This window comes from Corvus hawaiiensis, chromosome 5 (assembly GCF_020740725.1).
Source record: "Corvus hawaiiensis isolate bCorHaw1 chromosome 5, bCorHaw1.pri.cur, whole genome shotgun sequence".
NCBI lineage: Eukaryota > Metazoa > Chordata > Aves > Passeriformes > Corvidae > Corvus > Corvus hawaiiensis.
Genome location: NC_063217.1, coordinates 9,490,229 through 9,508,354, shown reverse-complemented (window position 1 = coordinate 9,508,354; position 18,126 = coordinate 9,490,229). Strand labels below are relative to the sequence as shown.

Sequence of the window (18,126 nt, the reverse complement as noted above, 5' to 3'; positions counted from 1 at the left end):
GTAATTCACAGAAACTTAGTTCCAGCATTCAGGAGGAGTCTTTCTTGCTCTAGCAGATAGTTTTTCCTATCATGTGAGCTGGCAAACAGAGAATATATTAAAGTTGATAAGGCTTCACTGACCAATTTTGACACAAGCTGAAATTCAGTTTACAAAATTTTTTTGTATATTTCTTTCTTCCCTTTCCCCACCCAAGCAGAAAAAAGCAAGACACAAGTCATCTGCCATACTAATGTATTCCATCTTTCAAAAAGAAAGACATGATTTTAATATCACTTAACAATATGTTAAAAAAGTAGCCAGTTAGGCTTCAGTGTTAATACAATTATACACTCTATAACAGATTTGATAGTGTGAGTACTGTTCTTTTTTAAATTTTCTCATTCTGCAAGTATTCTTACACAAGCTGGCTACAAGTCAGGAAGAAAAAAATCAAAACACAAATAGCGTAACTTGTACACTCTTAAACAGTAGATTGTGAAAGAACTGAGGGAATACTTGTCCCATAAGAGCCTCTTTTTCATGAAGTCCTGTCAGGAGAATTCTGGAGCAGATGAAAGCACAACTGACTAGGTCCATTCCTTTGTCAGGAGTCAGAATGACAAAACATAGCTAGATGCAGAAGTGACAGGAGCCACTGCAGATGATGCAACCTAGTATTTTGGCCTCCACCCAAGCCTAAGCAATTTAAAGTCTCTGAGGCCAAGGCATTCAGAAGGAGATGGAAAAGAGCTATTGTTCCAACTCCAACGGCATACAGCTACAATCAAGTAAGTCTCACTCACAGACTACAAGCACACAAGCTAACAAATTCAGGTAGAAAGTGGCAATTTTTCAGTCCGCAAGAATTATCAGGCCAAAGGGTTCAGTGCAGATCCACACAGCACTGGGGACAAGGCAAGGCAGCACTGGCTCAAGACCAGATAAGCTCTCAGCACAGCAGGACAGGTAAGTGGAGTTGTCATTCATTGATTCCTGCAGGGTTCCCTCCCCATATTGTGTCATTTCAATGTGCAGCAAAGGTGGTTTTTTTTAAGCTAAAATTGGACCAGTTGATGGAAAGTCTCTGCCTTGTCTGTCTGGCAGAATCCAAGCAGAATCTGAAAAGAAAAAGAGCAATAAAGTGAAACCAATATACTTAAAATCAAACCATGTGTGTTATCCCTCTTTTGGAGAGTAGCTCTCATTCAGAAAGATAAAACCTCTTAACAAAACCATACATAAAAAAAAAAAATCACTTGTCCATCACTCAAATACATCATAAACCAGTTACTTTTAACACCACTGCATTATCACAACTAAGTGAAGGAGGCAGCAAAGAATGCTGCACATTCAGCAGCACAGAATATTGAATGTTAACTAGGAACAGAAATGGCATTGCTGTATTCACCAAAAGTTCTGAAAGGGTAAGAATGAGTGGTAGATGGTGTGCAAAGCATCATCAGTAATGGCACGGGACACTGCTGCTTCTCTTCTTAATACAGCAAAGCTGCATTGGAGACAAAGACCTAGGAAAAGAAGGTCTCTTTATAGTACAGCAGATAAGTAGCCCACGTGCCTGGAAGAAACACCTCTAGAACAAAAACCCTCTTATTTGCTTTCACTGACCACAGTTTATGCAATAACTGTGGAAAAGGCTGCCACATGCAGGCTTTTCAGGGACTGTTAAACTGTGCTGAAGAACTTTATCAAGGCTTGCTTAGGCTAAAGGCTGCATGACTGCATCACAGCAGTGCAAACCTCTCTCTGGAAGGTTACAATGCTTCTGTAACAACTGAAAGCGAAAAAAGGGCGACAGACAGAAGGAGCACAATAAAACAGGTACAGTGGAAGGTTACAATCAGACTTATTTTGTTCTTTCTGTGCTAAAGTTAGAAGCAGCATACAATATTAATCATGATGTCAGGGTGTAATTAAAGTATCCATCTATTACACCACTACAAAGCAGGAAGAAAAGATGATGAATGAACTACGAGTAAAAAATATGAATTCAGTAGGCCTGGGCAGTTCACTGCCATGGAGGGTTACTAAAACAAGCCATGCTACTAGCCTTCCAAGTATTATGCTGGGAATTACCAAATGGTAGAACCTAGGCATTAAAGGAGCCTTAAAGGCATTAAGTAGCTGTTTTTCCTCCTCTAAAATAGCATCTATCAGGGCTTTTCAGACACCTTTTCTAAACAGGCATATATAAAAAAAATGAGACAGTTGCACACTCTTCCTAACAGATGACAGCAAAGGAGTACATTCTGCCAATTACTGAATGGATTACTAAATTGCATGCTTTAAAGTGCTAACTCTTCACTTGGAATCACATTTGTCAAGTTCATCTCCAGAATTCAACTGCACCTCTACAAATGTAAGACACTGTTTCATTCATCCTGTTGAGAGTAAATAACTGATGAACATAACTCTTCTATTTACTGCAGATACTGCAAACTTGAAGGAAGCTAAGAATATTCCATAACAAAGGCTTATGCTATAGCAACACTAGCAGTACCTAACACATGCCACATTTCACCTGTAAAGCCTACATTTTGATTTAAAAAAAAAATCCTTTAATTGGCACCACTCAAAAAATAATTTTTGAGACTAGAGACCATGTACCCATGACAATTTCATTGTCTTGCACATTGTAACTCCAAAAATAATCAGATATATGCATTTTGTAGCAATAATAAGCAGCAGTTGCACTCAGTTCTTTGCAAGACCCACACACACATTACATCCCAGGCATGTAGGCTGTGAAAACTATATAAATTTAGAAAAGAAATACATACTGAAAGCCCTTTCTTGAAACAAATGGCTTGTGTTGCTTTGTGAAATACTACTGCTGTGTCCTAAGTTATGTAATTACTGGAAACTGAGTTACTTGTAACATTTCAGATTTGGCTACCATAATGAAAGGCTCACTAGATGTATTCATGGGGCACTAGCACAACCAGACACCACTGAAGAACAAATTTGAACAGATTTCTGTACTGTGGAAGAACATGTGCTACACTATTTAAACATAAGCTCATATTTGAGGACTACAGAGGTAACTAATATCACAGAATATTCTGAGTTGGAAGGGACCCACAAGGATCATTGAGTCCAACTCTCAATATGATGCACAAATCCTAAAATCAACCAAAGAGTACAGAAGAAAAAGCTTTCACAAGCACCAGTGTATATTATTCTTTTAGTGTTGCTGTACTAGGTCAGGTTGAATGGGGCTTTGAGCAACTTGTTCTAGTAGAGGGTGTCCCTGCCCATGGCGGGGGGGTTAGGACGAGATGGTCTTTTAACATTCCTTCCAATCCAAACCATTCCATGATTCCAGGATAAGAATCTCCTCTTAAAGACTGGCATAAGCTACTATCCCACAGTTATACACCTCTACTTCATGTGCAATATAAAATTCCCAACTAACAGTTTCTGTAAACAAGGAAGAAAACAAAATGAACAGACCTTTCTGAAGTATCTGTCTGCAAACTTATACCTAATAGCTTTTTTTTTTTAAACACTAATCAGTAGTTGGCCTGTGTGGATAACAGAAGAAATATTCACAACAACTTTGCTTATAAATAATGGTAATTGAGAATATTCTGAAGGCCTTGATGAGAACCTGGGGGACACACAGATAATTCTGGCGCTCACTTCTGAATATGTGCTATTCAGCTATGAGCTGTGCCCACAGATCACAGCTCTGGTGATTGTTACAGTGTTCAGAATGTCAGCTGTAAAAGGATTTGCTTTGTTACAACACAGGCTTTTCTGCCAGGAGTTAGTTATTAAATTGTGGGTTGGTGTTGTTTTTCCTTGTTTTACAACCATGACATATGGAAAGAAGCAACAACAGCTTTATGTACAGGGATTACAGCACTTTACCTTTTAAAATACTCCACTTCTCGTTCTGTTTCATCCATTTCCACGCTGTCTAGATCAATGTCTTTGGGTAGAAACACATCATCTACAAAGGAAAAATGATGACATTGTGTTAGATTCCAAGGGGAAGGGGGAAGGAGAGAGGAAGAAGCTGCATTAAAGATGTCTTTGGAGAACTGACTGAACCGTGTAGACTATTCATTATTCATATTTACACTGAATTAATATACACTTATAATTAAAAAGACACTTCTTAAAAACCCTATACTAGTATCTCTGCCCAGACTTGAAGGAGTCACATTGGTAAAAAGGAAGAGATGAATCAACAGTAAACTTCCTGATTGCATGGGCGGCAAAAGATACCATAAACCTGAAATACACGTAAGAGTAGCCAATATAGAGAGGGCTTGATGAATCAGATAGCTGTTGAATGCCTGAAATTTTTTGGTATTACTACTGAAAAGGTAGCTCTAGAAATATTTTTAAAACAGTATTTATAAAGAAAAATACTTTGAAACTTCTGGGTTGTAGAGCTGCTGTACGCCCTCTGGGACATGATGATCAGGCTGTGTCTGCAAGAGTTTGTCATGATAGTAACCATTAGACTTTATTAAAAAAACCCCAACCCAAATATTAGCACATTAACATATGACTTGAATTGCATGGCCTCAGCTATCACAAAGAAGTCACTGTAGAGCCTGTTGGTATATTGTACTGCCTTGGGGTGATTGTATCCCATATCGCTGTTCTATGCCCAGAAATTAATTTTGTGCCTTTCTATACCTTTAAACTGAGCCTGAGAGGGGAGAGAGAAAAAAAACCGAGCAAACTCTTCAAAGCAGTTTGCAGTTTGTTTTCATGTTTCAAGGACACACAGAGATCCAGACTCCTCTCTGTGTTCTGCTGCAGCAAGAGAGAGGAGCGGGAGGAAGCACTGCTTGCTTTCCAGCCAGCCTTCGGCTACTTTTTCTCCAGAGAGAGACAGAGTTGAACTTTTGTTTTCCTGGGACTTTGATTTTTTCCCTTTTTCTCTGCTGGACTGTCTTCAACATCAGAACACATCGGGAGTTTTTCCACCGAGGTGGAAGCCCTGGAGGTGGGCCCATCATGACCCCGGCTCCAAGGCGGGGGAGAGAGGCTACCTACAGAAGGACTCTGAAATTTTCCCAGGTTTTCTCTCCACAGTGAGAGGTTTTATTATTTAGCATTATTTTCCTTTTCCCGTGTGTTTGTTAAATAAATAGTTTTATCTCTTTCACTTTCCTTCGAGGAAAATTTATTTTTTCCCGAACCTGGTGGGGAGGGGTGGTTGTAACCTGCCTTCTATCAGAGGATATTTTCCTCCAAATTTGTCCAAACTAGCACATATCTCAGCATATGGTTCTCTTTGGTACTTTAAAAAGAAATGCATCAGAAAGCACACATTTTTGTAGAAACCAATTTGAACGTATTCCTCTTGAAGTTTCCTTCTCACTACATATACACTCCAATCTCATTCCTGAAGCAGCTCTACAATACATTCCAAAAAATGGGTGAGACAAAGAAAGTAACCAAAACCAACAAATACACACTGGACTCCAGAATCCTTGAGATTAGGAGAACAGACAACTCATGGTAAAGACACTTAAGGCAGTTTAAAAGTTGCATGTATTTGCCATTCGACTTACTTCTGAAGAAGCAGAAAGTCCTACAAACACTCCTAGCGTTCTTCAGCCTCTTTATAACAAGTTAAAATACTCTTCCAGAAGAGATTTCTTTAAGAAACAGAGATTTCATCAAAAGCAGTAATATTCACTGCTTTAACACTTCCTTTTAAAACTTAGCTAAAACCCCCTAGCTTTGTTTCCCTCTTTTCATGGTCTCTCAATTACCCTAGTTCTACTTGTTTTTTTCTTAGTTCAATTTCTGTGTCTTTGCTAATTTGGTACATCAACCCTATATCTTAAAAACATTATAACTACATGAAAAATCATGTATTACAGTATCTTTCTTGTAGCTCTCAAGTCAGAATTACTTAAAAGTAAAAATCCAGTCCCAACTCTACAGAGAACAGCACAACGTTTTCTTGATAAATTTAGAAACATGTCCCTGTATTTTTTCACACTTGAACATTAACTTTTGGAAATTGTAAGTATACCCGATTAAAACAGGAGAAAAAAAACGGTGGAGGCAGGGAAGAGGACAAGATGCAGGAAGGTACCTGCATTCTCCTACAGTAAACACCCTCCACCACCTCCCTCTTCCATATTTTCTCTTTCAAATGTCTCCAGTCTTCTTTTTCTGCTCCCAGTTCTAGAGTTCTGTCTTGCTTCAATCACTGGAGTACATTCTTCTTGATAAATTAAAAGAGCCAAAACCCAAACACCACAACAGAGTATGCACAAGAACTAATATCAGAGAAAATGGTTCTCTACTGTATTGCTGCTCGACTGATATAGAATGGAAACATCAGGCATCAGATTTAAGAACAAAGATAGTGGGCTCACCCAACCCAACAATGAAATCACTAAAAAAAAAACCCCTTAGCACTTCCAGCAACCAGGAATTAGGTTTACATTTTTGTAACAAAGCTTAACAAATGTAAGTATTTTCAAACACTGGCAGCAACTGCCAAGGCATGAAGGTCTATCTTGTTGTGCTTACCAGTCAGAACAGCAGCGTGATTTGGCGTACATTGAATTTATGCAACATTACCACTCAGCTACCAGGTGATCCCAGGGGAATGACCAGGTGCTCTGAGCAGACAAGTGTCCATTAAAAAACTGCCATCCCAACTGGTAGTCCCAGTAGGGATCAAGGATGTGCAGGAATAAAGAGGTGCCGGAGAACAGCAGTTTGATTATTGTGCTGACAAAGCCAAGGGGCCAGAACTGCACACGCTTTTCAGCTCTGGTATTAGTTGTTGGCTATGTTCAGGCAAACAAAAAAGTAAGTTGGAAATAATTTTATTCAAGTGCAACTTACTTAAGTCAATCTTCTATGGTTTTATTATTTCTGTCTGAGAAATAAAAATATGCTGTTTACTAGAACGAGCTAATATGGAGAACACACTCAATTTGATCAACTAATTAACATCCTGCTGCAACTTTTCACTCCGGCAAATAAAAAATAGTAAATTAGTTTTTTGTATTCATTTACTTAGCTGCTAATGTAATTAATGTAAGAAAGGAATTATTTCCACTCAAAAAAATGCATATTTATGCATGAATGACCATTCTTTGACTGCAGAATCCCCTTACTTCCCTTGCCTAAAGACCAACTTCATACTATACTCTTAATGCTGCATAAGAAACAATCTTGCTTTTAAAGAAATTCAAAATGGATTTCAGCATACTATTGAATTAAATGATGTATTTATTTTAAGCAAGGAAAAAAAGCGAGACTCCTGGAAAGTCTAACTGACAAAACCCCCTACAAAACCTACAGCACATGCTCGTACATTTATTTTTGAAAGCATCCTACACCTCTTTACTAGAACACTATCTCTTAATTGTTATAATTCTGATGACTTGAGTTTTCCTGGCACCAGTTTTTCAGTTTCTCTAATTTACATTGGCAGGAATGCCTAAAGATAAAGATGTCAGACTTCTGGAATTAAATGGTAACAACAGAAAATAACCCAAGTTCTTCAACTTTTTTACACACTTACCAATGGAACTGTTGACTTTGTCCCCTTTTTTCTTCTTGTTTTTCTTGTTCTTGCCTTTTGGTTGAGGAGAATCTGCAAGTATTAGCTTATTATTTTGCTGCTGTTCACTTGGTGATGGGGATTCACTTGTTACAGGTGCTTTCTCTTCCTTTACATGGTTCAACTGTTTTTTGTTGTTATTGTTTAATTTCTTCTCATCTTTTTTAGGTTCTGCAAGTGTTGGGAGCTCTGCTGCTTTTGCTTTGGATTCTATTTGGTTTCTGGTTTTAGTCTGAATCTCAGCTGCTTTGGGGGATTCAGCAGGCTTTTTCACTTGTTCAACACACTGTTTGTTCATCTGTTTTAGCTTCTGTTTGCTGTTTCCTTCTTTATGTTGATGCATAATATCAAGCAGAAAAGAGAGGGGCTCATGCTGCTTTACACTGCCCTCTTTCTGATAAAGCAGCTTTGAGTCTCTAGTGTTTACAGCATTGGACAGTTCACAGCCCGTCTCTAGAACTGGCCTCTGTTCAGTGTGGTTCACATGTCTTGACAGTGAACCGGCTGAGGTTTCCATCTTTTCTGATTGCTCAAGGGTACCATTCTGAATGTCTTCAGGTGCATTTGAGACAGGTTCCTTCACTGCCTGGCAGTTCCTAGTGAGCAGGTCCACCTTCGGACAGTCCTTACTTGTTCGCTCTTTCTTCTTTTTCTTTACAGCCCTCAACTGCTGAAGCTCTTGGAGTCGTTGTAATTCCTGTTTCAGTCTCTCTTCTTCCTCTTCCTCACGCCGCCTCTGCTCCTCAAGCAACTGGTGATGCTCCCTCTCCCTGGCTTCAGCTTCAAGTCGAGCTTTTTCCTCAAGCTGCAAAGTAGTAATAGGTTTATTGAAAGTGACAAATATTTTGGAAATTTAAGAGTCTTACGGATTATTACTACTTTTCTTCATGAACGTTATAAATCCTAGGATGTGAACATATGAGCATACTTAATCTGTAAGTCTGCAGAGCAAACAAATGAGTATACAAAGGCTGCCCTTTTAAATACATTACAATCCTTTATTCACATTTTCTATGTTTCTGTAACTCATTTGACCATTGTTAATACCAGCTCTTGATCTTTTCTTCACTACTGCTAAGCCTAACACAGTCAAAGTTTTCTATTTCCACAAAACACTCAGTTTCTTTCTCAAAGACTGTGTGTATTACTAAGGTAACTCAGGTTTGCATCAGTTGTATCATTTACCTGTTCTCTTGCTTTGGTAGCAGAGTTGCTCTGTTTCAGACTTCAGGAATGTTAGGAAGAACAATCATTAAAAACAGTCCGCACCAAAATACTAAGCAATTAATAGTTACATCAGAAGATGTCAAAAATTCTAAGGATGGCAGTTTTCTATTGTCAGCCATTCGTTCATTAACCAAAACAAAGTCACAAGGGATTTTTGCCAGCCATTGCTGCCAATGCCTAAAACTTTGCTGTGCAGCACTGATCTTGCAAGCATCATTAGCAAAATGAAACAGTCATACAATGAGAACAATCACGACCATTTATTTTCTTGCACATTTAGAGGTGCCTGTATGGCATTACTTTTTCACAGTTATGGAAGTCATTCAAAAAACCCTATGAGAATTTTCCATGTCTTATGCTCAAACTGCACTGTAAGAGCAAAGTGAATTGTGCATTGCAAATTTTACAAAGTTAGTTTTATTTATAAATAATCCACTAAACCCTCAAGATGCTGAATATTGCTACAACATGAACATAAAGAATTTAACTTGTGAACATTAGGTCTTGCAAACCCATGGAAGCATTTAAAGAATGCAAAAGTAGTGCCAGAAGAAAATCCACAAACAAGAAAATATTTACAGTGAGATCACATAACACGCTTAGCAGAAACTAAAAACATTCAGCAACCAATCTCACTGTGCCTTGAACTTTATACTTAAGGCTGATACTTGAACTGCTGTAAGAAAAGGTCTCCTGCTTGTTCCAGCTCAAAAAAAAAAGGGTCTTTCCTCTATTATTCCTCTTTCATATTTTCTCTATCTTATCTTCAGCAAATACCGTTTCCAAAAAATAATTTCACTGTTAGACACTGGAGTTTTGTAGAAACCTTTTTTGCCAATTTTTATTTGAAAGCAACCTGTAATTTTTTCTTCCCTTACCCCCTCCCTGAAGCTTGCCACTCCAGCTTGGGATAACCCTTTGCATCATCACGTGGCACAGCACTTAACCTCTGTCAATCAGGACAGCAAGGTGCTCAGTGCAATTATTCTAAAAATACCAAATCACAACTCTTCCTCTCTCATAAAAGCACTGACCTACGTTTTGTGGCTTCCTACAGAGATACTTTACCAAAACCTATATCCCAATACAGCGACACTGACTTTCTAACTTTGCCCACTTTTACAAGTCAATGCTACAAAACTGTAAAATTTGTTACATTTCTGATACTCAGAAATAACCTTCTGAAGTGTGGAAAATTCCAATATAAAGCTGACTTGCACCAAAACACATGACAATGGCATTGTAAGGAATCCTCCCAGTCTAGTACATAACTCCTCAGGTAGCACCAGAACAGGTAAGTCAGCTGTGTAAAAACAAACTGGCAGTGTATCACAAACGACACAGAAAACAATTACAGCATTAGGATAAATCAGTATACTGTTTTATCCTAATGGCATACTTAAGGAGAGTGCACAGATTTAAAAATGTGAGGTCTAGAATAAATACATTTTTATGTCTTACCTTTCTTTGCTTATGCCTGGCTCGCTTGGCTGCACGAGAACTGCTTACTGGTTTGGTTTCAGAGCTGTTTATAAATTGTAGCAAGTCTTCCACCTTTCGATGGTCAACAACACTTTCCCTTTCAGAGATCTGATCTGGTTTCTTCGGCTGTTCCTCCTTCCTTTTTGTTAAACGTAAACGAAGCTTTTCTCTCATCTCTGCATAATTTCTACTGGTTGGTGCAGCTGGAGGCTGAAGGACACAAGACAAAAATTTAGTGACTAAAAGGAAAAATTTCACTGACTTAATGCTTTTGAGATTTTGAAATTTCAGAGACCTTCAAATAACATGGGAGGTCCAAACCTGACTGCCAAACTCATTGTTTGTATGTGAACCTAAAGTATATTTAACAGGCAACAGACCTGCCAGACTTGGTGATGGCTTCTGAACTACACTTTCCAACTGAAAGAACAGCTGATCTTGAGGAGGATGGCATGAGTGAGAAGACAAAGAAATAACCTCTAAAAGCAAGAAAAAAATACTGTGACTTATATTTCCATATTCTCTTGTGATTGGTATGCCGTATTTGAAAATTTCAAAGGAGCAGACATTTGCTCTGTTTTTATTTCCTATGAAATCTGTTTCAGAGGTTGGGCTACACAGGCCTCTGGGCTGTACCTGTGAAGGGCTGATTATCCTGCACTGAAGCCTGCCAGCACACCCTCCAGCAGAGTCCCATCAATAACTTAACACTGCTGCAAGTGGAATCCTTGCACCATGTTTTATATCTGTATTCCCAACCGCTGCTCCTGCCTCTCAACTTCTCATTGCTTCTCCCCTCCTGATGCCTTACCCCCTCTGCTCCTGTACCAGATCTGGTGCCCATCTGTTCGCAGCTACACCAGTTCAACTCACTAAACCAGCAAAAGAAAGCCTATTAACTTAAAAATCCTGTCGTGTTCTGCCACTTCAGCGAAATGAGTAACTTACTGTGCTGTCAGATAACTATCAAACAGATCAAGCATGGACATAGTGGGAACATGCAAGGAGAAATGGGATCCCCTCCTGGCCACTTTAAGCCACAGGGCAGGGGCTTTTATTTCACTTGAAGCATTAACATGAAACTGCACCTGATCAAATACACGGCAAAAAAACTGAGCTTTTACTTCAAATAGGAAAAATGCCAGCAACTCAAATTGTACCAGTAAACTGATTATTAAAACTGGTCATACATAGATTTACAAGTTAAGAAAAAATTAATGTGTTACATTTTAGCTAAGAATCTAGAGTTTTTTTCTCCTTTTTAAAAATCATATTGAAGTGACTACTTTGAGGATTGCTATTTTTACAGATAGCAGACTAGCTCATAAATTGCCATAAAGATTTAAACTAATACCCTATATAAAGTGTACTCTTACCCAACCTCATCACATTAATTGTAACTACAGTACTACAGAGGAGCAAATGAATTTTGTGAAGTTACTTAAATGGCTCAATGCCACTGTTTGCAGTTTCAGTCAAACATGGTACCTATTATTCAAGTCAGTTGCTTCCTAAATCTTTTAGTCATTTTTATTGCTCTTAAATGCTTTGAACTGGAAACGTTTATATCAATTCTTCATTTCAAAGAAGAAAATTACTTTTTAACTCCTTTTACAACTTCTTGAGTGAGTTCCAATGCCATTCCCTTAGATGCAGTCTGATAAATCACATGCAACTGATGACAAGTAAGTGACAAAAAAGCAAACAAAAGCAATTTAAAATACAAAAACTTACTCCTCCATGGCCGAAGAACTCACAGTAACAGCAGTCACAGTATTTTCCTTCCTTCTGATTTGTAGAAGTTGAGGTACTGGAGCTATGCTCTGAACAGCTATCTTCATCCTGGCTCTCCTCTCCATCATACTGCTGATGATCGTACGTGTTACTGTTCTCACAGCGATGGCCCTCACAATCAGGATCACTATGTCAAATTAAAAAAAAAATGCTTATAAAACTCTAATGGTAATAAATAAGATATATAATGTTATAATTATATATATATATGTTAAAAAAACAATAATGAAGTTTTTTTTTAAAAAAACATATACAGTTATATCTGCATCTTCCAGGAATAATGGTTCTCATTGGTGGTGATATCAGCCACCAGTGATGTATCAAATCCTAAAGCCTTCATCCACTAGCTTGCAAATGGAGACATTCAAAACCAAGCAGTAGGATAAAATGATACACAGGAAAGTGCTTTATAAAAAACCAGTTTAGTGACTCCCTGAAAAAGCAGCCTAGAGAGTGAGTTTTGAAACTGTTTTTCCTGGCTTTAAACAGGCAAACTATTTTAGAAGTAGCGACTCTAGCTTTTTAAAATGGAATAGTTTTGAAACTGCTGCCCATCTCACCACTTATGGTGAGTTTCAAATGCAGTTGCAATTCCCTGGTTTTAGATAGATTTTCAACCTCTTGACTTAAAGAAAAAATCCAATGTCAGCTAAAACCAAAAAGTGCCCATTATCCTGTCTGCAACTTGATTCTGAAGGGGAACTACTAGCACATCTCTTCAATAAGAAGGTACATGGCAGTTGATTCCCCCCGAACTCTGTGTAACTGTGCACACAACTTTTCCACTGTCCAGGTCTTCTAAAACTCATGCGATTTTGCTTCAAAATAAAGTATTTTAAAAAACCCCCTCTCATCCGTCATTAGTATTTCTTTGTTCTCATGCTAGAAAGGTGAAAACAGGCCATAGTGTCTTATCTAGCAAATATGTATAAATCTTCTCTCTAACCTCACTTCCCCTCCCCAGAATGCAATCACTGCTTCTGGGTCTCTCCCAGTTCTCTTTTTTATTTTTATTTTTTTTTAAATTAAAATATCATGTTAGAACCTGGAAAGGACGATAAAAAGTTGGATTTCTACAGTGTCCAATAGTCTATATTCAATTATTTCCCTGCGCTAGGTAAGAAAATTTCTTCACAAAATTGCAGTAATTTCTCAAGTATGAAAGAACACTTATCTCGAGATATCATCAATAAAACCAGGTGATAACATAAATAAGGGCATTTTTAAACGTATTTACCAAATTCTACCTAAATCTCACATCATCTTCTGAAAACTTACAGCAGCCAGAAGACTACATTCACAGCATCCATGATCACAGCCTTACAGGTCACAGAGAGCTCAGAGCAATGATTCAACTGCTTTTCTGTTATGCCTCCCCCCTTCAGACACATCAAAGAGCTGGCACCATTGTCAGCCTGCCACAGTACATAACACTACCAGAAGACAGCTCCAGCAAAGTCCTTCCTACCTCCAAGACCTTAGAAAACCTTCAGAAATCGCAACATCCTTCCACACTATAACCACTGCATAAATGTTAGGACTGATATCCAAGAAGTCTTAGGTGTAGTCAGGAAAATGTGTCACTACGTGGCAGGTTTCAAGACGACGTATGACCTCTCTATAGTTTTAGCTAAACTGCAGACCAAGTTTTCACAGCTTTTAATTCCTGCTTGCCATGTAATGCCAAAATGATAGAAAACAGGTATGTTATACAAGAGATTTGTGTCTCAGCAGCAGCAATCGTTACCAGCAACAAGAGTAAGAAAGATTAGTTTGACTTGTATATCCCAGGTAACATTTCTAAAAGTGAACAAATGTTTGTTTGCCTCTAAATTCAGTAACTGGACTTCACCATGGAAATCATATTTGTGAAGTCTCACACCAAGTTACATACTAAATATCTGCATTTGGTTTCATTTGCCGAACACAAACACAGCCTTCATGCTACAACCAGCGGCAAAGGAGATGAGGTATCTGTATTTTCATTTCCCTTCTATTGTAAAAAAGAATGGCAAGAATAACAATGAACTTACCTGCAGACACTTGGTGGGGCACTTACAGAGCTGTCTGTGGTTGAAGTAGGAGGTGCAACTGTAGTAGGACAAAGACCTGAATGAGGATCCACAAATCCAGGGGCTGTTGCAGCAGTTTTGGGGAAAGAAGGAGCAGCAAGATTTGGAAGATGTGGCGTAGAGGCTGGAGACAATGCAACAGGAGACAGTGAAGGGAGGGATGCTAAACTGGTAGGACTATTTCGTGGTGCAACTGGTGCAGAATGTCTATGGTCCTCTTTATTAATATTGTGGAACACTTCACCTAAATTGGGGGAAAAAAGAAACCACTTACAATTAAAAATAATTAGTAAGTCCGCATAAACTATCCAAAAAATCATACAAAGTACTGTATATTCTCAGTTTCTGTAAAAATCAGTAATATTTCAACACATTTCTATTACCAATTTCAAACCCTAACATCAAGATCTTTCACAAAGTTATTTAGTTCAGGAGTACAGAGACTAACTCAGGAGTAATAACAGCAGCAATTAACCAAAATCATCAAGATACATAATATTACTAAATTAAACACTTACATAAATCCTTATGGTTAGCTAAAAGTACTTGAGCCAGTTACTGATGCTGTACGTGAGTTACAAATCCTTACCTATCGACGAAGGTCTCTTGGATGATACTTTGAACTGGTTGCTGCTTGACTGCACTGTAGTTGCTGTGCAGGAGACAGAAGAAGTGGCAGAAGAAGTTGCCATGACAACTTTATTAGCTTCCATAAAGGCATCCTGGAAATTATACAGACATTTCTTCTTTGCAGCATTTTTTTTCTCTTTGCTGTCAGTAACTGCTGTAGTTTCATTGCTAGATGTAGTAGGAAGTGCTTCGGGTCTCATTTCTGAGAGTGCTGGTGCCAATATATCACTCCCTTCAATTGAAACACACAGAGCAATTAAGAATCACATAATTACTGAAGTGTCTTTATAGGATTTAGAATTACACATTCAATAATTCAGATGCAGACATAGGATATATTGTTAATGTTGGCTTAGTAGGATTAGTGAAGGGAATCCTCCTTTCCCCCTCCATCCTCCCAAATAATGTAGTTGTAACAAAATGTGCTGGGAAGTCTCAGAGCAGAATCACAAACCCTAAAAATACAATTTTAAGGATGTTACTAAATATGTTAACAAGTAGCAAATGTGCTACAGATATCTTCATCCATTTATTATTAAAAAATTTAAATTGCACACCATTTTACATGCTATGTATATAATCTTCACTATCTGAAATCCAGGCTGGCCACAAAACAATTATAAGATGGAACAACATATCCTTTTATCAATACAAAATGATAAACCATTTATTTATTTATTTGAAATTCCAGTTAACAGAAAGACCTTTGTGATAGACCTTCCAGATGAGTCTGCCACCAACCATCTGTTGGAACAGCTACCCATAACTACATTTGTAAATGGATGAGCTGTCCTACTGGGGAAGTTTTCTGGATGTTTTTAATGCTTTTCTTTTTAAGTATCACTGTAGTAGCTTGACACAACTTAGCAGCAGATGAGTCTGAAAAAGAAAGCCAACACACAAAACCCCCAAGCCTCCTTTTTCATACAAGTCAAATAAACCAAAAAAAGCTTTTTAGTATTTGCTAGGATGTGAAGGGAAAGATCTCTCTCTCATTTTCCTTTTATTCTCTTTCACTTTAACCATTAGGATTTCCAAATGCTTCCTGGCTAAAATTAATTTTTTTCTTGACTTATGCCTCTGTCTTCCTGAATGACAATTCAGTTATCTGTGTGCATTGTAAGAAGTAGGACACAGTACCACGTTACTAGTGCTCTTACTACCCTGTAGAAGTAAGTCAGGTTTTTGTGGCAGAAGTCTAGAAGCTATTTAAGTTTCCCTTTACTTGCCATTTCTCTACAATACTAAACTTCTGAAGACAAACATAACTCTACAATGACCATAGGTGAAAAGCAGCATGCTATTTGTTTGCCTTTAGCATCTTCTCCCCAGTATGTAAGAATTTATTCTTCAATTTTCAGCCCCACTGGAGTAGAAGTGGCAGCAAATCTGCCAGAATCCCATCTTTAAAAACCATGGTGATAAAACCCACCATTCCTAAAAAGAAACATAAACCAGAAGGCTTTTAACTAGTCAGTGCGAAGTAGTAACAAACCCTCACCAGGAATCGTGTCAGGCAAAAATGTAGCAGGATTCCAGTTCTTGTCATTCATCACCTCTGAACCCCAAAGACTTATAAATTTAGAGCTATTCCAATCTGGAGTGCTCCCAAAACAGCTTGGATAAATATGATCTTGGAGAGATGCATTGAATACTTGATGCTTGTTTGTATGATTCTGAACTGGAGCTGGTGGTAATGCCTACAAAAACAGAGTATTTTCTCCATTAATATTCTGTTTGCTTATACAGTCACTCCAACAGCAATATTCAAATCATAGTGTTTTAATTGCAAAAAGCATTATCAAAAGCAAAATAGAGAGTATTTCCCAGAATGATAAAAAGACTGATTTGCTGATAATTAATGCAGATAATATATTACGTAGATTGCATGTACATGTATATATTTTATACTCACAAAGCATTGCTTTTAGAAGCAACGAAATGATGAATACAAATATTCAAATCTCAAAAAATATTTGTGTTAATATATAATTAAAACCAGTATTTGTATGAATTTAGAACTTGTTAGGAATTACTACTTTTCAAAGCACAAGCTGCCTAAACAAACTAATCTTCTCTGACATTACAATTATTTCCACAGAAGACAGTTGTAAAAAAGGGATTACAGACACTTCATCATTGAAAATAAGGACAAGAGAAAAAGAAATAAAACACATAAACCAAAAGTTTTTCTTCTGTTTTTTTCATTTTCAAGTATTAAGTGGTTCCTTACTTAAAATCAACAGGCCAGGAATACACCCTTTCCTTTTAAGAATGAACTGGTGGAAAAAAAAAAAAAGGGAAGCAAACACTTTCTCTTGTTTTACAGAAACAAGTTGTTCTGGCTCACCCCATTTCTTCTGGCTGAAATTGTTTACACACATTCTAAAACAAACTTTCTCCCAGAGACTTCATGCAACACAAACATTATATTCAGTTACTGCCACCTTTAAAAAGACCAAGGCAAAGCAGGTTTGTTCTCTTTTTACACTAGATTTGATGCACATTAAAAGCTATGCAGAAGTATAGATATTAAAAATATCAGTTAAGTCCAGTGACATTTCAGACATGAAACTCCTGGCCAAACAACTTACATATCCAGTCTCCCTTTTTTATACAGAAGCATTTTCATTATCTGACTAATGGTGAATGTGCAAGGGGCTGGAATAACCTGCATTAAAAGAAAATTCATATACATGGGTGCAAAGAAATACTTATCATGGTTTCCAAAGGACAGCAGTGGGTTGTTGCTGGTACATTGCAGCTATGGAACAGAGGTAAGGAAGGGACACCCAAGGCAGGAAAACCCAAAGTGGACGTTAAGAAGGACAAAAAGTGCAAGGAACAGTCATCTTGGTGAACTATTCTACTCTCTTTGCAACCACAGGATCACTGGATCAGACCAGGAGATGGACAAAGATGTACCTAATGACAAAGACTTTGCCCCTCTCAGCAGCACCCACACTTCAACCACTTTAAACAGTATGGGAAACAACATCCCATTAGCAGGAATGGCTTGGTTTTGACTCGTATTTCTGAAAAGCTGTCACTTGGTCCCAATTCTTGTTCCACACCTTTCTCTCATTTATTACTTACAAGTTTAAGGTCAAAAGAATTTTGCAGAACCTGCAAAAACTCAAGTTCTTTTGAATGACAAAAACCCCTTACAACTATGAAGACTCCTACGTGTTTTCTCAAAAAAACCCCAACAAACCCCACCAAAAAGAGAGAATAAATCACTAACATTTTGAACCACAAATCTTAGCATATTATTGCCAAAATGGAATACTAAATTTTTCTTATAAGAAATGATGATTTAATTAGTCCTCTTACACTGACTGAAGTCCCATCACTGCTTCTACC

The 18,126-nt window shown here is 37.8% G+C and overlaps 1 protein-coding gene across 3 annotated transcripts in view; it reads right to left on the bottom strand.

The window, feature by feature from the left end:
* Nucleotides 1–217: 217 nt before the first annotated feature.
* Nucleotides 218–18,126, bottom strand: part of FAM193A (family with sequence similarity 193 member A) — a 78,309-nt gene continuing 60,400 nt past the window's right edge. For all 3 annotated transcript variants that reach the window (XM_048304425.1, XM_048304422.1, XM_048304424.1), the window contains 8 exons: nucleotides 16,265–16,463; nucleotides 14,723–14,995; nucleotides 14,095–14,377; nucleotides 12,002–12,188; nucleotides 10,247–10,477; nucleotides 7,520–8,363; nucleotides 3,874–3,955; nucleotides 218–1,100 (listed from right to left, as the gene is read on the bottom strand). In XM_048304425.1, the coding sequence (XP_048160382.1) occupies nucleotides 1,007–1,100; nucleotides 3,874–3,955; nucleotides 7,520–8,363; nucleotides 10,247–10,477; nucleotides 12,002–12,188; nucleotides 14,095–14,377; nucleotides 14,723–14,995; nucleotides 16,265–16,463 (2,193 nt within the window). In that variant the 3' untranslated portion in view covers nucleotides 218–1,006. The remainder of the gene's footprint in view (nucleotides 1,101–3,873; nucleotides 3,956–7,519; nucleotides 8,364–10,246; nucleotides 10,478–12,001; nucleotides 12,189–14,094; nucleotides 14,378–14,722; nucleotides 14,996–16,264; nucleotides 16,464–18,126) is intronic.